The sequence below is a fragment of the Scyliorhinus torazame genome, chromosome 9, assembly GCF_047496885.1.
Source record: "Scyliorhinus torazame isolate Kashiwa2021f chromosome 9, sScyTor2.1, whole genome shotgun sequence".
In the NCBI taxonomy this organism is placed as follows: Eukaryota; Metazoa; Chordata; class Chondrichthyes; order Carcharhiniformes; family Scyliorhinidae; genus Scyliorhinus; species Scyliorhinus torazame.
In genome coordinates, this window is record NC_092715.1 from 56,821,269 (window position 1) to 56,848,158 (window position 26,890).

A 26,890-nucleotide genomic window follows, 5' to 3' on the forward strand; every position below is an offset into this window, starting at 1 on the left:
TCTGTAATTGTTGAGCTAAGGGGGAAGTAAAATAGTATTGTATAATAATCCAACTTTTCATGTGCAACAAATGTTTTTTTTCTTGCTGTTAAAACAAATTAGTGCCCTATGACATAGAATTTTTAGACATAGAATTTACAGTGCAGAAGGAGGCCCATCGAGTCTGCACCGGCTCTTGGAAAGAGCTCCCTACCCAAGGTCAACACCTCCACCTGATCCCCATAACCCAGTAACCTCACCCAGCACTAAGGGCAATGTTGGACACTAAGGGCAATTTATCATGGCCAATCCACCTAACCTGCACATCTTTGGACTGTGGGAGGAAACCGGAGCACCCGGAGGAAACCCACGCACACACGGGGAGGATGTGCAGACTCCGCACAGACAGTGACCCAAGCCGGAATCGAACCTGGGACCCTGGAGCTGTGAAGCAATTGTGCTATCTACAATGCTACCGTGCTGCCCTGGTCCTCCCATTACTCTGGTCCTCCACATTTTATACAAAGAAAAGTAAAAGTTGCAGTCTTTTGAACCAGGGTTCCATTCTGGGATCTTTTCGTCCAGTTGTCACACCAACTGCGACCGTAACAAAATACATTCATCAGTGTGTTGCAGCGTCATTATTGAAATATAGTTCTACTTATTGTAATTTTGTACAATCGATATTTTCTGTAATTTTATATACCTGAATACTTTTTAACAAACTATTCAAACAGAAATTCAAAGTGTGCTGCCTGGCATAAATGCCCATTATGTGTCTCTAAATAAAAGCTGAAGATAAAGCATTTTGAACAAAATGCCTTCGTACAACTGAAGTACTGTTGAAGAAAAGATATTCTTTGTTTTAAGTGCCATATTTATACAAATAGTTATTTCATGTTGGAATGTTTTGAATTCTGTTGACAATTGAATCATGGCTACCAAACCTGCATCAATGTGAAATGGCTTCAGATAATTGTTTTCACTTTCTTAAGAGTTGTGCAGATATGGCACCTTAACCGTAAAAGCTCTGGGAAATTTACTTTAATGCAGGCCAGATTGTGTTGTAAGAATGTTGCTGCATTAAAGAGCATTTGCAGTCTGGCCTGATTTAAAACTGATATTTATCTGCTCTTAAACAATTTGGAAGGGCAATGTCTGCCAAAATAGTTTAGGTAGTTCATGCCGAAGTTGCCACCTTTTGTAGGTTATCTCGGAGGAATCTCAAGAACGTTTATTAAATCTTGCACTGCATGAAGTGGCTGTCGCTTATAAAATGATATTTGCCTTGTTCGTAGCCCTGGACGTTCTCCAGCCTGCTGTGATAATGAGATTATCATGATGAACCATGTCTACAAGGAACGATTTCCAAAGGCAAGATTGTTTGCAGATGAAGCATTTTAAACTATAGTAAATTATCAACATCTGGATGTGCTCGTACGCTTCTGCAGTAGAAACTTGTCCAGTTTTCAAACTCATATTTTGAGCCCTACAAACGCCATCAACAAGTTTGCAGGGTTATAGGGTGAATATGCTCAGCCGCTGTCTTCTTGGTTTGCTGTGCAAAAATGCACTAAAGCCTCAGCCGGGTAAATTGAGCAAATCTGGACCCGTTCACTGGCCAATTTACTAAACCTGCTCCCGGTTCAAAATGTACAGTAGGAAGCAAACGCAGGTCCGCAAGTTAAATATTAAAACCGTTATTTTGAAGGGAAAACGTTGTGTGAAGAGAGGATGGACTTGATTGTTTACAGCCAAAGTAAAATCTAGATTTAAAAATGAAATTTACACAGCTGGTCTGAGGAATGTAGGAGTAGGTACAATTCATTTTTTAAAATATTATCACAGCCACTGAATTGAAATAATGAAAGCTCAATAAATGGGTAATCCTAGTCTTTAAGAAGGTGTATTCCTGTAATTTTAGTCGTTTAACATAACAGGGCATTAGATGAAAACATAACCATCCTTCCCTGAAAGAAAATTTCCTTTTGACCAGCTTTTAAAAAGTTGCTGAGCGCAATCTTTCATACACGCTCTAAAACATGTATGATTGAAGTATTTTTCAACAGTTTGCAGAGTAGAAATGCTGCTGGAAACATGCATAACTTATCTTATAAAGAGGGTACATTATGAAGAGCCATTGATAATGATTTATGTCCCATAACTAGCTGACCTGATGGAATACTTCACAGACTGATGAGTGTCAATAAATTTTTGTTTGAAGTGTATAACTAACCCAATGCGAAATAACCATTATGGCTAACTTGAGTTAAGTAGTCCTGTCAAATGTATAATCATTGTAAAGTACGTTTAGCAATGTAGTTTCAAAGGAAAGTCCTAAAATGATTTGTTAGTATTATAAAACCAAGAATCGGTGTTTCTGATTTTTGCATGCAATAAGATGGCAGCTTTTCAAAGATTTTAATATTTTTGTGCATGGTTTGGTACTTAACACATTAACCGAGTTGTTTCAATCCTTAGGCCACAGCCCAGATGGAAGAAAGGCTGCAGGACATTATCACTAGCTATTCTCCTGACAATATTCTTCCACTAGCAGATGGAGTCCTCAGTTTTGCGCATCATCAGATCATTGAACTGGCACGAGATTGCCTGGATAAATCCCGACAGGGCCACATCACCTCAAGATACTTCTTTGAATTGCAGGAAAAATTAGAAAAGTTGTTGCAAGAAGTAGGTATTTCCAAATATGTTTTTTTTGCGCTAATTGAGTAACAACAGATTTGATTTCTTGTGATGCGGAAACCCATCTGGCTGCATTAGATAGGAGTGGAAGATCTGTAGCTGTGAGATAGACTGTTTAGAGTAAGATGAATAAACAAAGGGATATCGTAAACCAGTTGCAATTCGCCTCCAGTGTGAGAACATTGGACTGGATTGTCCAATTTTGATGCTATGTCCGGATGAAGCATCTGGCCTTACGACCAAAAAGTTGACACCGCCCTCGCACCGATGCTCCGCTCGGAGCGGGGCTAGCAGCCGTGTCATGTCAGCTTCACTTGCAGGTACGAATGCAGATGGCTGAGTCTGCGGCCGCCCATGCGCATGGCGGGGCCTGTGGCGCCGGCCGTGAGCGGACCCGGCCTGCCAGATAGTGTCCCCCATATAACCCCTCGCCATGCCCAGACCACCCCCTGCCAGCGGAATTTCCCCCCCCCCCCCCCCCCCCCGGACTGTGGTGCCACTGGAGACGGTCCGCAGCTGCCACGCGAGGTCGCCGAAAATCGAGAGGACACTCGAATTATGCCATCGGGGGAGGGCCTCAGGTGACATCCTGAGTCCGTCCCAACGGTGTGCACCATACCGCTCGAGTATGCTGTTTTTGAGGGGGCGTAGGGACTGAGAATCGGCACCACCCCAGATTTTGGCGTAATAGCCGGCCAATCGCCGAACGCAATTTCGGCAATGGCAATCGGTGAATCCCACCCACAGACTCCCAAAATGGAGAATCCCGTCCACTATGTCTACCAGAGCAGGTCAAAGGCTAGGAATCCTGCGGCGAGTAACTCACCTACTGAACCCCCCCAAAGCCTGTCCACCATCTACAAGGCACAAGTTAGGAGTGTAATGGAATACTCTCCACTTGCCTGGATGAGTGCAGCATCAACAACAAGAGGCTTGACATCATCCAGGACAAAGCAGCCTGCTTGATTGCTCCCCCTTCCACAAACATTCAAACCCTCCACCACCGATGAACAGTGACAGCCGTGTGTACCATCCACAAGATGCACTGCAGTAACTCACCAAGGTTCCTTAGGCAGCATCTTCCGAACCCATAACCACGGGTGGTGGGTGCCTGGAAAGCGTTGCCAGGGGAGGTTGTAGAAGCAAATACATTAACAGCGTTCAAAAGGCATCTCGTCAAATACATGGATGGGATGGGTATAGAGGGATACAGCACAAGGAAGTGCTGAGGGTTTTGGCAAAGGTTGGTATCATGACCGGTACAGGCTTGGAGGACCGAAGGGTCTGTTCCTGTACTGTGTTGTTCTTTGTTCACTACCATCTAGAAGGACAAGGGCAGCAGACACCTGGGAGCCCCTCCAAGGCACTCACCATCCTGACTTAGAAATATATCGCCGTTCCTTCACTGTCACTGGGTCAAAATATTGGAACTCCCTCCCTAACAGCACTGTGGGTGTACGTACGTGTCAGGGGCTGCAGCGGTTCAAGAAGCTAACTCACCACCACCACCTTCTGAAGGGCAACTAGGGATGGGCAATAAGCGCTGACCTAACTTAAAGCCTCATGGAATAAAAGGAACAATGGCTGCCATGGGTGCAAAGCCAGCTGAATGACAAGAAACACAGTAACAGGGCAGCACGGTAGCATTGTAGATAGCACAATTGCTTCACAGCTCCAGGGTCCCAGGTTCGATTCCGGCTTGGGTCACTGTCTGTGCGGAGTCTGCACATCCTCCCCGTGTGTGCGTGGGTTTCCTCCGGGTGCTCCGGTTTCCTCCCACGGTCCAAAGATGTGCGGGTTAGGTGGATTAGCCATGCTGAATTGCCCTTGGTGTTGAAAAAAAATGTTAAGTGGGGGTTACTGGGTTACAGGGATAGGGTAGAGGCATGGGCTTGAGTAGGATGCTCTTTGTGAGGGCCGGTGCAGACTCGATGGGCCAAATGGCCTCTTTCTGCACTGTAAATTCTATGAACCCAAAAAGATGTGCAGGGTAGGTCAGTTGGCCACACTAAATTGCCCCTTATTAAAAAATAAGAAATATACTTGATCTTTACTTTGTAAATTGCTGTGCATATATGATATGAAATCTCTAGAAAAAATGAAGTTTTTCTGTGCGCCTATATGAGTTGATAAGTAGTTCCGATCTAACCCTTTGCCCCAGAAGTCCCTCACTAGTCACCATTCATTGGTATCAGTGCAGGATTTAATGCAGGCCTTTAGTCACCTTGAACTTGTTTCAATGCTGGACAGTTTACAAGCACAATTGGCTTTAATATTGAACAACAACCAGATCTCCAAAATGTAAAATAAACAAGCCCCATCCTTGGCGGAACCCCTCATCCGCCTCGCTCGCAGCAAATTTCACCTTCTCCAAATACAAGAATTCCATTAGATCCCTCAGCCATTCCAAGGCACTGGGGAGAGAAGCTGACTCCACCCCAACAGAACCTGCCTGCGAGCCATCAAGAGGCCAAAGGTTAAAACATCTGCCCTCGCTCCCATCTGTAGCTCTGGCAGGTCGGACACCCTGAATAGGGGACCTGGCTCTAACTCCATATGCAGATCCTCGGACATAGTGCTGAAAAACGCCCACCAATATTCCTCCAACCAGAACATATGCACTTCATACCATAATCCCTCTTCCAGCCCCATCCCAAACTCTTCCTCCTGCTTGGCCTTAATCCCTTCCGGAAAAACCTTCCTTGCGAAATTCCGCAACGGCATATACCTGAAGCCCTCCTCACGCTGGAGCCCATTTATCACCCCCAGCTCCCCTCCAGAAACAGATCCATCGTCTCTTTTACCCCTTTCTCCTCCCATCCCCAGAACCTCGCATCCATCTCCCTGGCTCGAACCCATGACTCCCTTTTATCTGCATCACCCTACCCTCAATTTGAAGTATTGTTGGAATTGCCCCAAATCTTCAGCGTGGGCTACCACGACAGGATTCCCCAAATACTTCCACAGGGCAAATGGTAGCGGAGCCGTCGCCAGCGGCCGCAGTCCCAAACCTTTGCAAGAACCCACCTCCATTCGCACTCACAGAGCCACCATCTCCTTACTCCAGCCCGGCACCTTCTCTGCATTCGCCACCTAGTAATAGTGCACCAAGTTCGGAAGAGCCAAGCCCCCGACTGCCGCCCCCTTTGGAGCACCACCTTCCTTATCCTCGTGACCTTCCCTGCCCACACAAACGGCAAGACCAGCCTATCCACCCCTCGGAAAGATGTCTTTGGCAAAAAGACCAGCAGGCACTGGAACAAAAACAGAAACCGTGGCTAAATATTAATTTTGACTGCCTGTACCCAGCCAGCCAACCACAAAGTGACACTATCCCACCTCCCCAGATGCTCTTTCACCTTCCCCACCAGGCTTGTGAAATTCAGCTTATGGAGTCGTGCCCAGACCTGCACGACCTGTGCCCCTCAAGTACCTGAAGTGAGTTGTCGCCACCCTAAATGGCAACCCATCCTTTCATGCCCCCAGCACCTGGAGAACAGAATGACAAAATATTCACTCTTCCCTAAATTGAATTTACATCCCGAAAACACCCCAAATTTCCCTAGCAACTCCATTATGTCCCTCACCGATGAGCCCGGGTCCGAAATGTACAGCAGCAACAAACATCTGTGTACAAAGACACCCTATGCTCCACCCCCCCCACCGCCCCCCACTCACTATCCCCCTCCATACGCCCGAACCCCTCAGTGCAACAGCCAAGGGCTCAATTGCCAAAACCAAACAAGACGGGAGACATGGGGCATCCCTGCCTTGTTCCCCGGTATAGTGCGACGTACTCTGACTGCGTCTCGTTCGTCTGCACATAGGCTGTTGGTTCCTTGTATAGCAATTTTACCCAAGCCACAAACTTAGGCCCAATCCCAAATTTCTCCAGTACCACAATCAAATACTCCACTCCACTCTGTAAAACACCTTCCCCACATCTAACACCACCACCACCTCTAACTCCCTCCCCTCCGCCGGAGAAAGCACACATTCAGCAGCTGCTGCACATTCGATAACATGCCTGCTCTTGACGAACCTCGTCTGATCCTCCCCACCAACTTCAGAAGACAAACCTCCAGTCTCACGCCAATACCTTCGCCAGTATTTTGGCATCCACATTCAATGGAAAAATGAGCCTATCCGACCCACGCTCCACCGGATCCTTCTCCTTTTTCAGTAACAATGAGTTAGATGCCGGCCTCATTGTCTCCGCCACCCCTCCCTTTACCAGTGCAACCTCAAATATTTTCACCATTAGCAGCACCAACTTGTCTTTAAACTTCTTACCGAACTCCACCAGGAACCCATCTGGTTCCGGTGCTTTACCGTCCGCATCTTCCCTATCGCTGCCTGTACATTCTCCACTCCCAATGGCTCCTCTCCCCTTCTCCCACCTCTGGCCTCTCCAGTCGCTCCAGAAACTCTCTCATCCCCGACTCATTGTCCGGCGGCTCTGACTGATTTAACCCCCTATAAAAGTTCTCAAACACCTTATCCACCTGCTCCGGAGCCACCACCACCCCTCCCGTTCCATCCCTAATCTGCACAATCTCCCTCACCGCTTCCTGCCGACAGAGCTGGCCTGCCAGTAATCGACTGGCCTTCTCACCGTATTCATACACAACTGCACGCATCACAACTGCCGAACCACCCTGCCCATAGACAGAAGGTCAAACTTGGCCTGCTACTCCTTCCTCCTCATCAATTGCCCCGGCTCCGGATCCTTCGCATTTCTTCTATCAACCTCCAAAACCTCCTTGATCAGCCGCTGTCGTTCCTCCGGCACCTCCCTATCCAGCTTCGCCTTGAATGAGATGACCTCACCCCTCACTACTGCCTTGAACACCTCCCCAACCACGGACAACGAGACCTCCCCATTTTGGTTAAACTCCTCATGCTCCTCCGCTGTCGAAGTTCTCTCCAATTCTTCTCTTACCGGAGCAAGGGTCTCACCCACCCATGCCTTAAGCGAGGCCATCATCACTATCTGATGCCTTTCGAAATACTTCAAAGACAGCCGTTCAAATTCTCCAGCCTCCGCCATCTTCACCACCGCGATGTGCACGGCCCCGCCCGACGGCTCTCTCCCGCCACCTTTCCTCCTACTGCACCCCTCACCACGCTTAGCAGCAGACCTTCGCTCACTGCCTTTCTACCTGGATTCTCCTTTCCGGTTTTTGACATTCTACAAACGCCCCAAACCTTCCCACGGCTTCTCACAAACAAATCTTCCCCAGCAACTGGGCATAAAGGGCCTTAAAAAGACAGTCTGGCAGGAGCCACCAAACATGTTGCCTGCATGCCCCAACCATAAGTCTCCAAGTAGATTTAATTGTCTATGGTTGAGCGAAACACCATATGTGTTCTGGCTTCCTCTGAAACAAAAGTCGTTTTTACATTGTAGCTTCAGCACAGGAACAGAAGATTAACTCCACTAATGTTCTGAATTGAGTGACAAATAGGTGTTTGTGTGGCTAACGAGGGCTTGCCATTGCACACCTTTGCAGACTCCCCACAGCATTTTGATGTCGCGCGATGTCACTGCCAAAATGTGTCGGTAGCATCGTAACCATTTTATTTACTGATCCCAAAAGGAGGGTCAGCAGTTTAAAAAGTTCGCTTTAAAAGTGGGTACTTTAGAACCTCTGGTCTTAAGAGATTTGACAGGTTTATCATATTGATGCGGGCAGCACTAAATTGAGCATTACAGAATCTATGACCGAATACCAATGCAAAAAGCAGCTATACAATGACATTGTATGTCCGTGTTAGGCATGTATATGCAGTGGCAGCATTGTACATCCGTGTTCGGCAAGTATATGCAGTGGCAACATTGTACATCCGTGTTAGGCATGTATATTCATTGCCAACATTGTACATCTCTGTTAGGCATGTATATGCAGTGCCAACATTGTACATCTGTGTTAGGCGTGTATATGCAGTGGCATTCTGAGTTTCAGGGCAAGCGTAAACCTGCTTGTGTAATTTAAGCAGCATTAGGGTTAGGGGTGCGAGGCACCACACCCATGACAACAGCAAGAAATAGTTTGTTTTATACTGCGACCCCACCACCAAATGTTGGCACCTTCCTTATATTCTCAGTGACTTAGGCAGCACAGTGCTGCAGGATCTAAAAGCATTATTGTCGACAATTCTAGCTTCTGACCAAACCGGTTTGAGCATTCCAAGTCTGTTTAGATCAGTTTTTTGAACAAGCATTTTAATTCTCCAAGATTCTGGCAAATTTGGATTATTTACAACACCGTTTCAGCTGTCTCCAGTGCAGAGTGAAACACAGCAATAAAAAGACTGAAGTAAACAGCTACATCTGCAGTAAGCTCCACAGTTTTATAGTACTGGTATGCCATTAGCAAAAGCTTAAATGCTAGACATTAGTCTCCGTGGGGCTCTTTTGTGGTAATAGCAGGATAGGGCAGAATTCCTCACACAAAATGGGGATAAGGTTGATGCTGGAACTGCAAATTCATTTAAATTCAAAGCTTTCTTTTCACTCACCATTACCTCCCAATATGCTACGGAATCTAAGGGACATGTTTCTCACATTGTTGATTAGCTTCATTGCTGGACAGTTTGTCATCCCAATAGCAAAATAGAATCACAGAAACTTAGAGCACAAAAGGAGACCATTTGGCCAGCCGCGCCAGTGCTGACTATTTGAAAAAGCAGTCATGCTTAGTCCCGTTTTCCTACTTTTTGTAGCCCTCCAAGTAACTCATCCTCAGTGAGGCTAATGTGGATTTTTAAGTTGCAACTTTTGGGGCATTTTTTCTTTCGCATTTAGAACCCAGGGCAGCACGGTGGCATAGTGGTTAGCACTGTTGCTTCACCGCTCTAGGGCCCCAGGTTCGATTCCCGACTTGGGTCACTGTCTGTGTGGAGTCTGCCCGTTCTCCCCGTGTCTGCATGGGTTTCCTCCCAAGGCCCTAAAATGTGGGCGTTAGGTGGATTGGCCATGCTAAATTGCCCTTAGTATCCAAAAAGGTTAGGTGGGGATACTGGATTACGGGGATAGGGTGAGGTGTGGGCTTAGGTGTAGGGTGCTCTTTCCAAGGGCCGGTGCCGACTCGATGGGCCGAATGGCCTCCTTCTGCAATGTAAATTATATGATCTATGATCCTAGGATGTTTGTTGTCCCCTCCCTTTTTTGGCTATTTTAGTGACAAGTAAAAATGCTAACGGCTTCTATTTTCTGCTCGATGCTTTACGAGCAGAAATCAGGCCAATCAGGATCTGCCCGTAATGAAGCTCATTTGATGCTTTTCGAGTGGCTGAACAGCCATTTACCTCGTTAAATAACGACAGAAGATGTTTGATCCAGCTGTGGAGAGGAGAAAACTGTAGGAACTAAAGAGAGCATCGAATTGTGCATCCCAAATAAACCAACGTGTTCAAATTCAGACTCTTGAAGAACTAATTTATCAATTTAGACTCGGGCGTTTTGTCTCTTATGTGGAATCAGCCACTAGACATAAAAATCAGATACAAAAGATTACCTGCTTCGTTTTTTAAAAAAAATGTCTATTTGTCTGCACAGACCGAATTGAATTTTTTATTTAATTTATTTGTTCTTTTGGCTTGAAGGAAGAAAGTCTTCTGATTTTTGATTTCTCCAAGGAGCTGAGTAGCATATCCAGCCTTTTCAGTTTGCTGCATATCTGTTTAAAGCATGGCTCAGCTGAGATAACTTATATTTATTTGGCACCTTTAACAAATTGAAGGGCAGCAGTTTTCACACTTAGTGGTTTTTGACAATATTTGTTGGTATGAGTACTCTGGTGCAACCTGCACTCTAGGATTGCCTATTTCCACGAACACGAGATCAATTAATAGAATGGTTGTAGCATAGAAGGTGGCCATTTGACCCATCGCGCCTGTGCTGGTCCTCTGGAAGTCCAATTTACCTAGTGCAGCACCTCTGCCTTTTCCCTGTAGTCCTGCAGGGGTGGGTGGTGTTTAAAGCCTCTGTTACTGACACTTTAATAGTCTGTCTAATTGGGACTAGGTTGTAAGAATGACAATTCTAAAAGAAGATTTGTAAATGGGTGCTTTTCTCTCAGCAGTTCCACACTTGCCATTGTTATTATATGGCTCATTGGTTAAGGACATGCTGCATATTGGGTAAATGGACATGGAAGGGGCATAAGTTACATTGAATTGGTATGGGCAATATGAGGGGCCATGGGGAGTGCCTGGGTGCATTAGTTGACATTGGAGAGTATAAGGGGCCCTGGGCATGGATTGGACACAGGTTGGCACTGAGTTGAGAAGATGGTGGCATGGGTAAGACCTTTTAAACTTGCTTTTCAAAACATTCCTAAGTTCAGACTAGGGGGGCGGGGGGGCGGGGGGGGGGGGGGGGGGGGGGGGGCTGGGGGCTATGAACCGCATATCATGGACAAGCTGGCCTGACACCACAAAGATTGAGGGTTGCTAGGAGATACCCACCCTTCCAATGGAGCTGGCCAGGTCAGGAGTGCAGGGTGTGGGCTCACTAGCAGGACTCTTAACCTGCACTGGCAGTAAGTGTTGGAACTGGAACTGGGAATGGGAGCGGGAATCACAGAATCCAGTCCTGCCCACCATCTATAAATACCTCTGGGCCTTAGTCTCTGATTTCAATTTATCTTCCAGTTTTCCATAAGTTTTATTGCCAATACTACGATTATCTGAGTGCAAAATAGCCCCTCTTGACGCTGTCGTCTTGATGCATATAAATACTCTGCATTGATTCTACGTTTTAGTCTCATGAAGACTAAGATTCATCTTGGCTGCATGTTGTGACTTCGGTACACGAAAACACTGCCACAGGGATAAAAGTTACACTGGTTAAATAATTTTAAAGAAACTCTAAATTGTATTGATGTGACGTTAAAGTCAAGAGTTTGTTCGTATTAGACAAATGATTTTAATAACGCTCTCAACCCAGTGCCCGATGTGTAGAGGTTCATGCTCTTAAAGTGAGAGAGAAAGATGGTGCTCAGTGACTTAGTTAATTAATTTAAAAGTTTGCTCTACCACTTTGTGCCACCAGAAAGAGAACTCCGGAGAGGATGTTTAAAAGTCAGAATCCATATGATAAGACAATCCCGTGTTATATTTCCTTTTTTTAAATAGATTTAGAGTATCAATTCTTTTTTTCCCCCCAATTATGGGGCAATTTCGCATAGCCAATCCACTTACCCTGCAGATCTTTGGGTTGTGTGGGTGAAACCCACGCAGACACGGGGAGAATGTGCAAACTCCACACGGACAGTGACCCAGGGCCGGGATTCGAACCCGGGTCCTCGGCGCGCGCGGCACCAGTGCTAACCGCTGTGCCACCGTGCCTCCCACTGTGTTATATTAAAACAGTTAAGCTTTGCAAGATGAAATACAGAGCACTGTACCTACTGATTGTTTGCTTTCCCTTCAAAGTGCTGTTATGCGTCCACACAGCCAAGTGTTAATGGAAAATAGAGGAGCTGACATAAATAAACTATGTTGTGCGATCGGGGGACTGGATTCTCCGATCCCCCAGCCGTGTGTTTCTTGGCGACGTGCCATTCGCTGGCGTTGGGATTCTCCACTCCTGCCGCTTGTCAATGGGGTTTCCCATTGAAGACACCTCAGTCCACCAGGAAACCCATGGGTGGGGGTGTGCTGCTGGCGGGAATAGAGAATCCCAACGGCCGGAGAATTCCGGTCCTGGTATTGCCACCATACGACCTTGATTTTTAAGGCAGTGTTGTCGGTATCACAGCAGGAGTGTGAAGTGGTTTTCCCAGGAGGCGTAACTAAAATGAAAACAGATGTTCCTCCTGGGCTGGTGGCTCCAACGTTTGTCCCTTCCCACTTCTATTTGCTTCCACCATCTCAGTGATATTGTCGTGTATTACATATATTTGAAAATGTAACAGTGATTATTAACAAATTGTCACTCAGCTGTGGTACTTTTGTACTCCTGCTCAATAGTAAGATCATTTTAATACACACTAACACATGAACATACAAATTAGGTGCGGGAGTAGGCCACTCGGCTCCTCGAGCCCACTCTGCCATTCAATAAGATCATAGCTGATTTGATTATAACTTCAACCCCGCATTCCTGCACCCCCTAAAATCAGCTTTTGAGTAAGAGAGGTCCAAAGAGAGACAACCCTCAAGAGAAAACATTTCTCCTCATCTCTGTCGTAAATGGCGACCCTTTATTTTAAGCTGTGACCCTTTTCGCCCGTATGCAGTGACATGCGCCATGAGCAGTTATTCTTAAAATAATGAAACGCTATTGTAATTAGCTGTGCCAGTAACTTTTTTTTTTAACTGAAATAAGGTGTTACCCCAGTGCCTTAATTGGTTTCTGAACTACCTCAGCCTATGGGGAAGCGTAGATTGACCAGAATGATAACTAGGCTCTAGTTAAATTACGAGGTAAGAGTAGACAGCTAGGATTGTATTCTCTGGAATTTAGGAGGCCAAGGAATGATCTGATTGAGGTATTCGAGATATTATGGGGCATTCATAGGATAGATAGAGCAAACATCTATCTCTGATTGGGGAGTCTGGAACTCGGGGTCATAGTCTAAGAATTGGAGCCAGATCTTTTAGGAGCGAAATTGGGAAACCTCTCTACATGCAAAGATAGAAGTTTGGAACTCTCTGCCACAAATAGCAGTTGATGTTCAATCGGAATCTGTGTGGCCCAATTGGTAGTGCTTCTAGCTCTGATCCAGGAGGCCCAGGGTTTAAGTCCCACTCCAGTAGTTTAATTTAGAATGGGGTGTTTGAAAAGATGGGACCTGTGAGGAAGGAAGACGGCTTTTGTATTATGTTTATATTTGTATGTACACTGTTTCTTCTGTTATTGTTATAAAACCATAAATACCTCTATAAAATGCTTATTAGAAAAAAAAAGTCCCACTCCAGGACTTGTTAGCCACATAAGAACTCAGCCACTGGCGCAGGGAAGAGGCAGCCTGTATCAGGGCAGGTCCCCAGCCTGGGCAAATGGGCAGGAAGGTGGAGGGGGCATCCATCTGCAAATACCACCCACCAAATCCAAAACAAACGATGATTGATGTGAAGGGTGATCAACCAGCATTGTGGCGACCCCATATAACATGGGGAAAGCTGAAAGAGGAAGCGAGAGAGGGAGCAGATGATGCAAGACCATTCCTTCTTTTTAAGTCCAAGACGAATAGATTTTAGTTAACCAAAATGCGTTAAGCAAAATGGGACAGACGTGCATGGAGTTAGGTCAGCCATGAATTTACTGAATATCCGAACAGGCTCTCGGGGCTAATTGTCCTCCTCCTGTTTTATAACTGACTCATACCATCAGCCCCAGCTGCTAGATATTGTATTTAATAGTGTTCAAATGTAACTCTAAACAGCTTCCTGAGCCTCATGTCTTTAATGATCTTTATAGTGGGATGATTGTCAATGCATACAGTTGTAATTTACCTTTAATACAGGGAAATTGCTTTGGAGATTTTTTTTAATGGATGGAATAAAGACTGAAAATGGTTCATATGCTTGGTTGAATTTAGAAAATATTTTATTTTAAATAGTTTCTTTTCAGTGATGATCCTTATGCACAGATTATTAAAATGTTGCACTCGTCATTGCTTTGTCTCTATCTAGGCCCACCAACGCTCTGAGAGTAATGAATTGGCGGTCATTGATCAGTTGGTGCGGAAATTACTGATCATCATTGCTCGCCCAGCCCGATTATTGGAATGCCTCGTAAGTCCTTTTCTAAAACAAGAAAAAGATATACATATGCAGAATGGGCAAAGTCATAATGTACATCAGCTGTAGCGATCCTAGTCACACTATAAATACGCTGTCATGTGTGCAAGTGGTGTATTTAAAAACATTTTGTGGGGAGAGGGGATTGCAGACATACATTTGAGACAGCTGATTATAAGGCTGTGTTCGTTCAACATTGATACGCAAGAGGAATACTCTGAAATGATTTAATATATTTGTTGCCATAGAGGATTTTCTTTTGAGGCACAGTGACATTTTGGGGATCTTTTCCCAATAAACTGTACGCAGGGGAGTAAATTTGCAATATTCGAGACAATTAAAGAGTTGACTGGGTATTTCTTTTTAAAACATTGTTCCAGGAATTTGATCCTGAAGAGTTCTATCACTTGTTAGAAGCAGCAGAAGGACATGCTAAAGAAGGCGAAGGCATTAAATCGGATATTCCCCGTTATATCATCAGTCAGCTGGGCCTTACTAGGGATCCCTTAGAGGGTGAGTGCCAGTGTTAACTGTGCTGTGTGTAAAGTATATTTTACCTGGTGAAGTACTTAAATCAAGTGTGGAATAAATGTTAAGGGACTAGGTCATGAAGGCATTATGTTACTGGTGCACTTCACAGAATTTACAGTGCAGGAAGAGGCCATTCGACCCATCGAGTCTGCACCGGCTCTTTGAACTTGTTTCTAACAAATACGAAAAGTGACTTCAATTTGACAATTGGTTAAATATCTTCCACTGAAATGGTTGCGTTTTTAACACGATCCTTATAAACATTACTGAAACTTTGTTCTCGTGTATACTTCTAATATCTATGAGATCAATCATTCTTGAAGGTATCGAGTCAACAATCATTCACTTGTTACTCAAAAATGCTTTGATTTTGCACTTTGGGATCTCGATATCCTCGAGGATTTCCCTTAAGGCATGATGAGAATTTTGGGATGTGCCCCCAATAAGGTTTATTTATGTATGTCTGTGTCCAAAAAAAATCTTAATTGTACATCTTCCATCGTCAGTACCCACTATAAAATACAATGTGCTGGAAGTGCTGGTGAACAGAATGTATTAATTTTGCAGCTGATATAATAAAACGCAAATGTATTTTTTTTTAAAGCAGAGAAAACATTATTTAGTCACCTCCCTATCGAGATCTGGAAAAATCAGCATTAATTAATAACTGAAGCACTCTTCTGACATGGATTATGCATTAGGAAACTGTACGTGTTATTTAAAGCTGTCTTATCCAGGTTCAGGTAGCTTGCATCTGCTCTGCATAATTTTTGTCTTGCCCCTGCTCATTCGGCACAGTATGACCATCAGTGGCACTCATTTTTACTTGCCTCGCTGGTCTATTAAACCCCAAATGCAGCAGCAGTTGCACATTAAAAACAGTCATTAAAAAGGCATTTGAGCATCTAATTGGAACCCATATAATTGAACAAATGTTTCTGTTTCTGGTTCTCTCACATCTCTCACAAATTTTGCACTCCGAAGTACCCACAATTCTTTAAGGTGCTTTAGCCATTTGAATAGTCTACAGACTTTTTTTTTAAGATCAGTTACCCTTACATGTTGCATGCTTGCCCACACCGTCGTCCGAACCACTGCTAGGAAATGGTGCCAAATGCACTCAGTTTTTTTCTCCTGATGACAATTAAAAAATAGATTTGCAACCTATTAGGCACCAGTGACTACATCGCAGATGGGTTCTCCAGGAGGAAATTTTTATCATTGTGTTAGTATCAGCAGTCTTTGTATCATGGGCCTTGAGAAATGGTTTGCTTGGGTATAAAGGACAGATGCTCCGCTGGTTTGCAAATGCGTTAAACGTCTCAACAGGCGTTGTTAGCTATTTCGTTTGCCCACTGTTCAGTTTGAGGATTGTATCAGTTTCTAACAACTGCTCTTGAGTTGTGATACAATTTAAAGGTCTGAGATAATTAGTGTAATAGGGGAAAATGATCCCAAACAGAGTAGAGAAAGCACAGATTGCTGTGCCAAGCACTAAATGGAAATTTAGGAGTCCCTTAGAAATGCTGCTCGATGTAGCAAAATGTGGAAGGTACTATAACTGGAACAAATGCAACAGTGAGGTTAATCAAAGTGAAGCCTCTGAATAACGGCAGCATAGCGTTCAAGGGAAATAACAATCTTTAACAGCTGGTTTTACAGTGTGTATTGCTTTCTGTTAACTTTAATGAGTAACCTTTCCCCTTTCAATCAACAATGTTCTTTTCCCTAATCGATAACTTTTTCATTCTCAAAAGAAATGGCCCAGTTGGCTAACTATGACAGCGGGACAGCAGAGACTCCTGAAACAGATGACTCAGTGGGTGTAAGTATCCTTACCATGCCTCTCTTCACATGCAAACAGCATAAATCTCCAGAGTTTGGCATCATTTCTATCTCGTGTATCGTTAATTCCTAAAGCTGTCTATTGAATATCTCTGGGCAGAACTTGTGAAGTTATTCAAGTTGTGAATTGGCTAGTCTTTGCAACTTGACTATAGTTTTGTCTCACAGGACGAGATTAGAACAGATTGTCATCTGAACCTGTCGGAATATGAATCCATGGGTGCTGGAATAGTACTGTAACCACCAAAGCTATGAGTGGCTGCAAATCTCAAAGCCAGAATCCTGTTATTTGATGCACCCCACATAGGAAGGCGTCCCATTTGCCTGTTCCCAAAGGGCTTAGAAGCAGATTGACAAGAGCTAAGATATAGAGAAGCGAAAGGGTGCGCAGGGATATTGCTGTGTTCAGCCATCTAAAGCCATGTAGCTTGTCCAGCACAAAGCACTCATCAGCCAGGTCAATGCTCCATGTTAAGTCTAATAGGTTGCCGAGTTCCTAAAGCAAGTGGTGAGAATTTATGCCCACTTGTGATATTAATGAATCGGGCTGCCTGGTCAATTTCACAACAGTTTTCTGGAAAAATGCAGACTTGCCTGATTGAGATATCAAATTATCAAGCCTGCCACAAGAGAGTTGATTGATTTCCATCCAGCAATGCCACATTTATCATCTTGGGACTATTTTAACCTCAAAAAGACCTTGTTTAATTTCCCAGCAAGGTAGTAACTAATATCTTCAGAACGAGCAGCACTTTGAAAAACTTTTATTTGTAAATGTTTTAGATATTATAGATGTCCCCCAGTCCTGCCATATGTTGAAGGCGAGGACTTGTTGTTTAAAAATTGTTTGTCGTCTCCCAGCAGCATGGGGAGGTGGGATGATAAGACGATAGATGCGACCTTTAATTAGGCCCTTACCTGCCACAACTAGCTGCCCGGTGAGTCGCTGCTCTGCTGAGGTTGCCACTGTGGGTAATATATCATGGCGGCAAGAAAGACGTCAGTCTCTCCCCACGACGCCATCTCCCACTATCTTGTCATAGCGATCTACAGTACAGAAAAGTTCCTTCAGCCCATTCCGTCTGCGCCAATCAAAAACAACCACCTAACCATTCTATTCCCATTTTCCAGCACTTGGCCCATAGCCTTATATGCCCTTGGATTGCAAGTGCGCATCTAAATGTTATGAGGGTCTCTGCCTCCACCACCCTTTCAGACAGTGAGTTCCAGACTCCCACAATCCTCTGGGTAAAAAGTTTTTCCTCACATCCCCTCTGAATCTCCTGCCCCTTCCCTTAAATCCATGCCCCCTGGTTATTGATCCCTCTACCAAGGGGAAAGGTTTGTTTACTCTATGCCCCATATAATTTTATACATCTCAATTATGTCCCCCCTCAGTCTCCTCTGCTCCTAGGAAAACAACCCCCCCATCGTCCAGCCCATCAATGGTTGGGAAAATTCCACTCCTCTGTGTCAAACATGGTCAAAGTGCTCGCTCCAGTAGAAGAGATGCCCAAACCTTTTTTTTTCTGTAGGTTATATAGGTGCTTATCTCGGTCTCTCCGGTGCCACATATAAAGTTTATTCCCACTTTGCCATGAAGTTTCTGGCACCAACAGATTTGGGTGTTTAGATTGGGCATTTACCCGTCGATTATCAGTTGCCCTTTCCAGACCATCCGGGTTTCCAAATGGGAAGTGCAAGCACACAGAGAACTAAGTTTCTTACAGCTTCTAAGGTCTGATTGATCGACCTGCATATGGACTCTGTCCACAGCCCTGATATCCCTCGCATTGCCGAGCACAAAGAAAGCATTGGAAAAGCTCTTCTGAAATTGATTGTAACTTTTGTTTGATGAACGCAATTTGTCATTTAACACCAACTTATTTTTATACATCAAATGTATTGACAGTTGAAGTTAGAATAAGTTCAGGCACAGTAACAGCAGTGGAAAACCGCAACCGCTAAAAATCGTGTATTACCTTTGCAGAGGCAATATTTCCTATTTCTAGGAATTTCTGATTCCATAATTCTTGCACAGTGAAGTTGAAAAATGAATTCTTTCCTCCTCCTCCTCAGAACTTTAGTCCTTCAGTCCAAGGTAGACGTAAGCCACGTGAAATTGACTTTGAAACGATGAAGTTGATCAGCAATGGAGCCTATGGGTGAGTGTTGTGAGAGAGCAGAAACGCAGTCATCAGTGTACCCTCTACGCAACAGTGAGTTGTTAGCCAGTCGAAGGAGACCATGTTCATCTTGTGTTTCCTGAATGACCATGTTTGAGTTGACACTGCATGGTATAATTAAACACTTCAGAGTCACTGTCAATGTTAAAATATTACTCAATTTCCATCTTTAGTTGAAAATAATGGAGTTTTGATTTTTCTAATCTGCAAGGTAGGTTTTAATTGTATTCAGTGTGTCGTTATTTTTGATTGAATCTGAAGTATTCAGATGAAAAAGTAGGTGTAATGGGTCATAATCACTCGTTCTTTGGTAATAGTTCTTCCATACCAGATTGAATCATAGAATCCCTACAATGCAGAAGGAGGCTATTCGGCCCATTGAGTCTGCATCGACCCTCTGAAAGAGTACCCCACCTAGGCCCACTCCAACACCCTATCCCCATAACCCAGTAATGCCACCTAAAGACTCTAAGGGGCAATTAGCATGGCCAATCCACCTAACCTGCACATCTGTGGACTGTGGGAGGAAACCGGAGCACCCAGAGGAAACTCACGCAGACACAGGGGAAGAACGTGCAAACTCTACACAGACAGTCACCCAAGGCCGGAATCGAACCCGGATCCCTGGCGCGGTGAGGCAGCAGTGCTAACTACTGTGCCACCTTGACACCCTCATCTTGCTGTCCTGAAACTTGATAATTGTATCAGTGGTGTGCAAACCTGAGGACTGACTGCGCCTTCTGTTTCTCCAGAGCTGTGTATTTGGTTCGCCATAAGGAAACCAAGCAGAGATTTGCCATGAAGAAAATCAACAAACAGAATTTGATCCTTCGAAATCAGATCCAACAGGCATTTGTAGAAAGGGACATCCTGACATTCGCAGAGAATCCATTTGTCGTTAGTATGTACTGTTCCTTTGAAACCAAGCGCCATTTGTGTATGGTGATGGAATATGTGGAAGGTAATGTGCTCACTTTTAAATAAAATTGTAGTTTTTTTAGTCCCTGGCAAGACCTATTCTTGCTCAGCGTAGAGCAATCATCAAATTAGATTGTCGTTGGTAGGTGAAAAGTTATTTTCCGTTCATTTTCAGGTGGAGATTGTGCTACACTGTTGAAAAATATGGGCCCCTTGCCAGTCGATATGGCAAGAATGTATTTTGCAGAGACTGTCCTTGCCTTGGAATATCTACACAATTATGGAATTGTACACCGAGATCTGAAACCAGATAAGTATGTATCTGTAAAACATGTTGACCTCCGATTTTATTTAGTTATAATCAGTAAAAATTTGTAAATCTACTATTTGATTGCATATGCAGGGTCTAACTTTTGTAAATGTCTTGCTCTATGTTGTTGAACATGTATCTTCCATAAAACCTTAGATGTGGTGTAATTTTACATGTGATAAAATAAATGTTAAAAGTGGATATTAGCCCGAATATTTTGAGATTTTATGAAGAGCTAGGCATCCTCATTACCGCACAGTAAAAAAAAGAGTCTCTTATGTTATTGGCTTTTATTGCTGTACAATTTGATTGACTTTGTTCTAAAACCGTTGGGGGTGATTTTCCACACGCCCCAGCGACGTGTTCCTCGGTGAGGGAAGGAGGCCCGCTGTTGGCCGGTGGCATCTTCTGTGGGATTTCCCATTGAATGCTTGAATGCGCGACGGGGTAAATTGAAAAATCCACTGGTTTGGCACAAAAGTTGAGATCGGTGAAGATCAGGGGCGAAATTCTCCTACCCGCCCCGCCACATTTCTGCGCCGACCGGCCGGCGGGAGTCTCCGTAACACCGGCCGGTCAATGGGGTTTCCCATTGTGGGGCAGCCCCACGCCGTCGGGAAACCCCCGGGCGCCGGCAGAACGGAGACTCCCGCCGGCGGAGAATGACGCCCCAGATCAGCATGTCATAATCAGGATGTGTTTGACCAGAAAGAACTTTTGAAGCTAGGGCGGAGGTAAACCTGCAGGATTTAGAGCAACAAATTCTCTGTCCTGGAGAGCCCCAGCATAGAAAATGTGATCCAACTAGTGGCGCCCTAAATGGAAACAAGAGGTTGGAATTTGTGTAAATGGATGTAAGGAGATACACTCTGCTAGAAACTCCGATTTCTATTTGCAGTCTCATAAAGTGGTACCTCTTGGCTTCATTAAGCACGTTATAGACAAGTGCTTTCTATTAGCCAGCAGATCATTAAAGTTAAATTCTCGTTGTTTCAGAGCTTGTGGCAAATCCGAGCAGCGTTTTAAAGCAGCCACAGATGTCCCACTTTTCCAATGGTTGGGAATCATTTATTTAACTTTCACTATTTTCAGCCAGTGGTTCGTATCAATTTTGCGGTATTGAGTTTCTTTCCCCCCTCATCTGGTGTGAACCCCTGCTGGCTTTCGGAATTGCTATCATCATGTAGTCAGTTTTCATTAGCCAGGAGTCTCTGGGTTTGATCTTTCAGGAATTTCCATGCAGTTCGCTTCCAATTCAAGCTTTTAAAAAAAAAAAAATTAAGTACTCAAGTTTTGAGGAACTAATGTGGACTTATTTTTTAACTTTTCTGTAGTTTGCTCGTAACGTCGCTGGGGCATATAAAGCTGACGGATTTTGGATTGTCAAAAGTTGGGCTGATGAACATGACAACTAACCTTTACGAAGGACACATTGAGAAAGATGCTAGAGAGTTCCTGGACAAACAGGTGAGAGCCACATGGGGCTGGGCAAAGCGGTAATTTTGACGAACAGCATCCGTGTTATCTCAGCTGCTCCATATAATTGGCTGCTGGGATTTGAAAGCTGAGATAAGACGCAACTTGTCATCTTTTTGAAAATGGCGGCTGGAGATTGTTTCGTTGGGCCTGCCACACAAATAAACCTCCATAATCCAGAAGCAGAAAAGACACTTGTACTTCATAACATTAAGCACAAAACTAGCATCAGATAATTAATATAGGTGTCAGATCATTGGATTCAGTGTTTCATTGATTGCCCGGCCCAGGCTATTCAAATCTTTGTATAAGATTGAGAATCCTTTTATTAAGCCGCACTAAACTGTAAGGCAAATGTCTATATGTTTAGACATGCCTTTTGCAGATGATGTCTGGTAACTATTTGGTCACTGATGGTCACCTTTACGGAAAGAAAAGCTGAAATTTCTGTCATGAAATTGTAATTTTGGTGCAAAGATATCTGCAAAGAAAGGTCCAAATTGGGATTTGTGCCAGCGAGATTTCAGTTTGGGATTTCCCTGCCCCTTCCGATGTTGCAATCAGGTTCACACCCAGGAAAGGTCCAAGCCTCATTAGCACATTTTCTAATAAATTTGAATCTAATTATAGGGCCTAAAGCCGCAACTTGTGCCCTCACAGCATTGTCCCACCCAGCCGACATGCCGGCGCGAATCACTACTGGTTTTCAGAAAGGAAACCCAGCCGTGATAACCACACCGGGGGTGCACAGGTAAGTATAGCCCCAAGGTGGTGAGGGATATGGTGTGGCAGTGCGCTCCCACTGCCCTCTGGCACTACCAGGATGGCAGTACCGGGGGTAGGCCCTCTGGGGAGCCCCCATTGGGGGATTTCCCCTTATGTGTGGTGTGAAGGGGACACACGGCCCCTCTGTGAGGGGGAGGTCCATTACTTGTGAGGGAGTCCTTCATGTCTGGGGGGGGGGGGGGGGGAAGTGCTTTATGTTTAATTCCAACCCAGATCAGGGCGTGGTTCTATCACGCCCCGCCAGAGTGATGGCACAACCCCGCCCCCCGATTCTCTGTGCACAGAGTGGCAGAGACTCTGGAGTGAAAACTCGACTGTGCACCTGGAGTGGCACACGCTGGTTGTCAGTCTGAAGCTGACACTCTGCCAGGCTTTGGGGAAACTCTGGCCAATATATCGGAATATTGAAGGTGCAGATGAGAGATTCCCATTTTTCAAGTTCATGAGGTGTTTTAAAAACAAAATCTCGGGGCAGCACGGTGGCGCAGTGGGTTAGCCCTGCAGCCTCACGGCGCCGAGGTCCCAGGTTCGATCCCGGCTCTGGGTCACTGTCCGTGTGGAGTTTGCACATTCTCCCTGTGTTTGCGTGGGTTTCACCCCCACAACCCAAAAGATGTGCAGGGTAGGTGGATTGACCACGCTAAATTGCCCCTTAATTGGAAAAATTAATTGGGTACACTAAATTTTTTTTAAAAGAAGAAAATCTCACTTTTAGCAACCGACAGCTGCAACAATATAAGGCCAGACACAAACCTGAACCATCCCTGCAGTGGCTGACAGACACTTGAATTTGTCGCACACCAGCAGGGAAATATAAATGGTTGGGATCTCAAACTGCAGCAGGTGGAATGTGAAACAACACTTGTGTGGAAACCAAACAGAGAAAAGGGAAGCTGAAAGAATAAAGAAATGTATGGATACATAAGGGACAACAATTCAAAGAGAAAGAAAATTCAAAACAATTAAATTCATACACTGCAATTGCAGAGAACCAGACTATTTAGCCAATAATAAGCTGGAGGGAAATTTAGAGAAAAAAAAAAAGTGTATCCACTGCTCCTGGTTGGGATGGTGGAGTTAAAAATGCGGTCTGCGTTGCTGCTACATTTACACTTTTTCCCCTTCCACCAGGAATGTTCGGGTATGTATTAACCAAATAAAAATGTTGAGCCACTTCCATCCGCAGATAATAAGATGGGTCATTTTGCACCCAAATAGCAAGAATCAGTGAAGAAATAAATGGAGACCCCTCACTGGACAAATCGGAATCTCTGCAGAATATTTCCAAAATGTGTGGTTCACGATACACCTGCAGAGGGTGTCAAATTCAAAGAAATGCCCTGTTTCCCTTAAACATGGAGTTCGACAAAGGCTTTGACAAAACGTCATCCAGACTCAAAATGTTAGCTCCTTTTCCTCTCCACAGATGCTGTCCGATCTGCTGAGACAGTCCAGTATTTTGTTTTTGTTTCCTTTAGCACACCTCATTGCCAAATGATAGCAATTTGACCCCTCTAAAAATTGCTTTACCATTCCACTCTCTTGCCAATATTCAGTATGAGATGGAATGCAAACTGTTTTTCCATATTCTGACTCATATTGACAAAGATTTACGATGGTAGTGAAAGGCACCTTGCTCCTTATGATTCAGTGTAAATCAGAGGCAATTATATATCTAGGTTCTATTAGGACTGGATACAGTCTGTCGTTTCCTATCCGTGGCTGCTCTTACCGTGATGCTAGTGTAAGTATTTTGTTTGTAACCTCACTGGCGGAGAGGGAAAAGTCTAAATTCAGCAATGTTGGGACTATCCAGAAAGTCACAGCAATAAAAGGCAGCACAGCAGTTTTACATAAGGGATTCAGATTGTGAAAATAGAAATGCTGCAATGACCTGCTTTGTTTACTGCGTATATACTCATGTGCGTTTGAGCCATGGTTCCAGCACGGTTGCAGCACAGAAGGAGGCCATTCAACCCATCGTGCCTGCACCAGGGGCAGGATTCTCCCACAATCTGTGGGATGGCCCATCGCCGGTGCCGAGAACGGTGCAAACCCCTCCAGCTTTGGGCCACCCGGAAGTTGCGGATTCCTCCACGCTTCTGGGGGCTAGGCCGGTGCTGGATGGGTTGGCGCTGCGCCAACTGCCGCCGAAGGGCCGGCGTGTTCTGGCGCATGCGCAGGGGGTTTCTCCTCCGCACCAGCCATTGCAGAGCCCTACAGAGGCCGGCGCGGAGGGAAGGCGTGCCCCCAAGGCACAGACCCACCCGCAGATTGGTGGGCCCCGATCGCGGACCAGGCCACCTTGGGGGCCCCCGCACACCCCCGAGGACTGCACCAGCCGGCCTACCAGCCAGGTTCCGTCATGTGGGACCATGTCCATTTCACGCCGGCGGGACTGGACGAACACGGACGGCCGCTCGGCCCATCGGGGCCCGGTGGAATGCCGGGGGGACCGTTGCCAACAGCCCCCGACCGGCGCGGCGTGATCCCCGCCCCCACCCTAAAACCGGCGCCGGCGAAAACGGCAGCCGGCGGCGGGGCAGGATTCAAGCGGCCCTCCGAGGATTCTCCGACCCGGCCTAGGGTCAGAGAATCCTGCCCCAGATTTCTGTAGGACCAATTTACCCAGTGCTAATTCATCCACATGTTCTCCCCATAGCCCTGCACATTCTTCCTTTTCAGATAACAATCCAATTCCCTTACTTATTTGTTTTATCTCACCATTCCAATCAATGTCCTTCATTTGGTGCAGGAAAACAGATATTGCTTCAGTAAAACGCTGCAGAATGTGACAAAAATTGCAACAGACTCAAAACCCTCCGGGGCCCACCGATCGGCGGGCCGGCCTCTCCAGCCCCGGCCCTATTTTATTACGCGGCCGGCCCCTGAACCCCCACGCCATGTTCCCTCGGGGCCAACGCGTTGAGGAAGTCCCCCACGCATTTGCGGGTTGGTGCAAGGGAGGCTGGAGCTGCGTGAACCGCTCCAGCGCCGTGCTGGCCCCCTATGGTGGCCAGAATCGGTAGTGCCCATGCCCGTTCCGCGCCGTCGCGAACACTCTAGTCTCCATTTCGGAGAATCACGCCCGTAGTTTAAAAATTCAAAGCCTGCTTTTCACTCTCCCTACGTAATGGAACTGGGCCAGTGGGCAGTTCATGGGGGAGATGGTGGTAATATCACTGAGGCCCAGGCTAATGCTCGAGGGCCATTCGGTTGGCTTGCTAGGTAGGGCCTGCTGCTTCGGAATGCCTCCTACTGGCTTGGGCCTGTGCACCTCCATTCCTGCCTGCGGACTCAACTGACCCGGGTGCACTAAAGATAAAACTGTAATTGAAATAAAAATACGAAATGGAAGAACCGGACAGGAGATCACCCAACACCCATAAAGTATCAAGTTAGTCTAACACTTTCTGCTGCGCACCTTTATTGGTGTAGTATCAAGTGTTTTATGGCCACTTTCATTAAAATGCCTTTCACAAACAGTGTAAACGGCTTCATTGTTTGCTAACACCACATTTACAACAAGTACATGCTGGTTTTTATTATTATTGTATTGCAGGTTTGTGGAACTCCAGAATACATAGCTCCTGAGGTTATCCTGCGGCAGGGGTATGGCAAACCAGTGGACTGGTGGGCCATGGGGATAATTCTTTATGAATTTGTTGTTGGATGCGTGCCTTTCTTTGGAGACACACCCGAAGAGCTCTTTGGACAAGTGATTAGTGGTGAGCATCAAGAAATATTCTTTTTTTTTAAAAACATATTTTTATTCAGGCATTTATAATTTTAACAACAAGATATCAAAAGAGCAAGATGAACAACACGCCCCCCCCCCCCCCCCCCCCCCCCCCCACACACAACAAAGTCCAGCCAACATGGCTTACCTAAACAACTCCCTAATCCCAATTTCCCACTAATGGGTGACAGCTTGATTTTTCCCAAAGAAGTCGATAAACGGCTGCCACCTCCGGGCAAACCCTAGCATTGATCTCTTCAGGGCATACTTAATCTTCTCAAGCCTGAGAAACCCAGCCATGTCACTAACCCACACCCCCGACTTCGAGGGCTCCGTGTCCCTCCATGACAATAAAGTCCGTCTCCGGGCTACCAGGGAGACAAAGGCCAAGACATCGGCCTCTCTCACCCTCTGGACTCCCGGGTCTTCCGACACACCAAAGTTTGCCACCTCTGGACTCTGAACCATCCTTTTTTTGTTACATAGAATTTGCAGTGCAGAAGGAGGCCATTCGGCCCATCGAGTCTGCACTGGCCCTTGGCAAGAGCACCCTACCTAAGCCCACACCTCTACCCTATCCCTGTAACCCAGTAATCCCACCTAACCTTCTTTGGACACTAAGGGCAATTTAGCCCAACCAATCCACCTAACCTGCACATCTTT

At 45.4% G+C, this 26,890-nt stretch overlaps 1 protein-coding gene across 16 annotated transcripts in view; it reads left to right on the plus strand.

Moving 5' to 3' along the window:
• The window catches only part of LOC140429216 (microtubule-associated serine/threonine-protein kinase 4-like), a 651,560-nt gene that overhangs the window by 567,900 nt on the left and 56,770 nt on the right, over positions 1 to 26,890 (plus strand). For all 16 annotated transcript variants that reach the window (XM_072515935.1, XM_072515937.1, XM_072515936.1 and 13 more), the window contains 10 exons: positions 1,278 to 1,353; positions 2,461 to 2,670; positions 14,329 to 14,430; positions 14,817 to 14,949; positions 16,725 to 16,792; positions 18,892 to 18,977; positions 19,751 to 19,959; positions 20,092 to 20,230; positions 21,561 to 21,693; positions 26,051 to 26,216. In XM_072515935.1, coding sequence (XP_072372036.1) covers positions 1,278 to 1,353; positions 2,461 to 2,670; positions 14,329 to 14,430; positions 14,817 to 14,949; positions 16,725 to 16,792; positions 18,892 to 18,977; positions 19,751 to 19,959; positions 20,092 to 20,230; positions 21,561 to 21,693; positions 26,051 to 26,216 — 1,322 coding nt within the window. The remainder of the gene's footprint in view (positions 1 to 1,277; positions 1,354 to 2,460; positions 2,671 to 14,328; positions 14,431 to 14,816; positions 14,950 to 16,724; positions 16,793 to 18,891; positions 18,978 to 19,750; positions 19,960 to 20,091; positions 20,231 to 21,560; positions 21,694 to 26,050; positions 26,217 to 26,890) is intronic.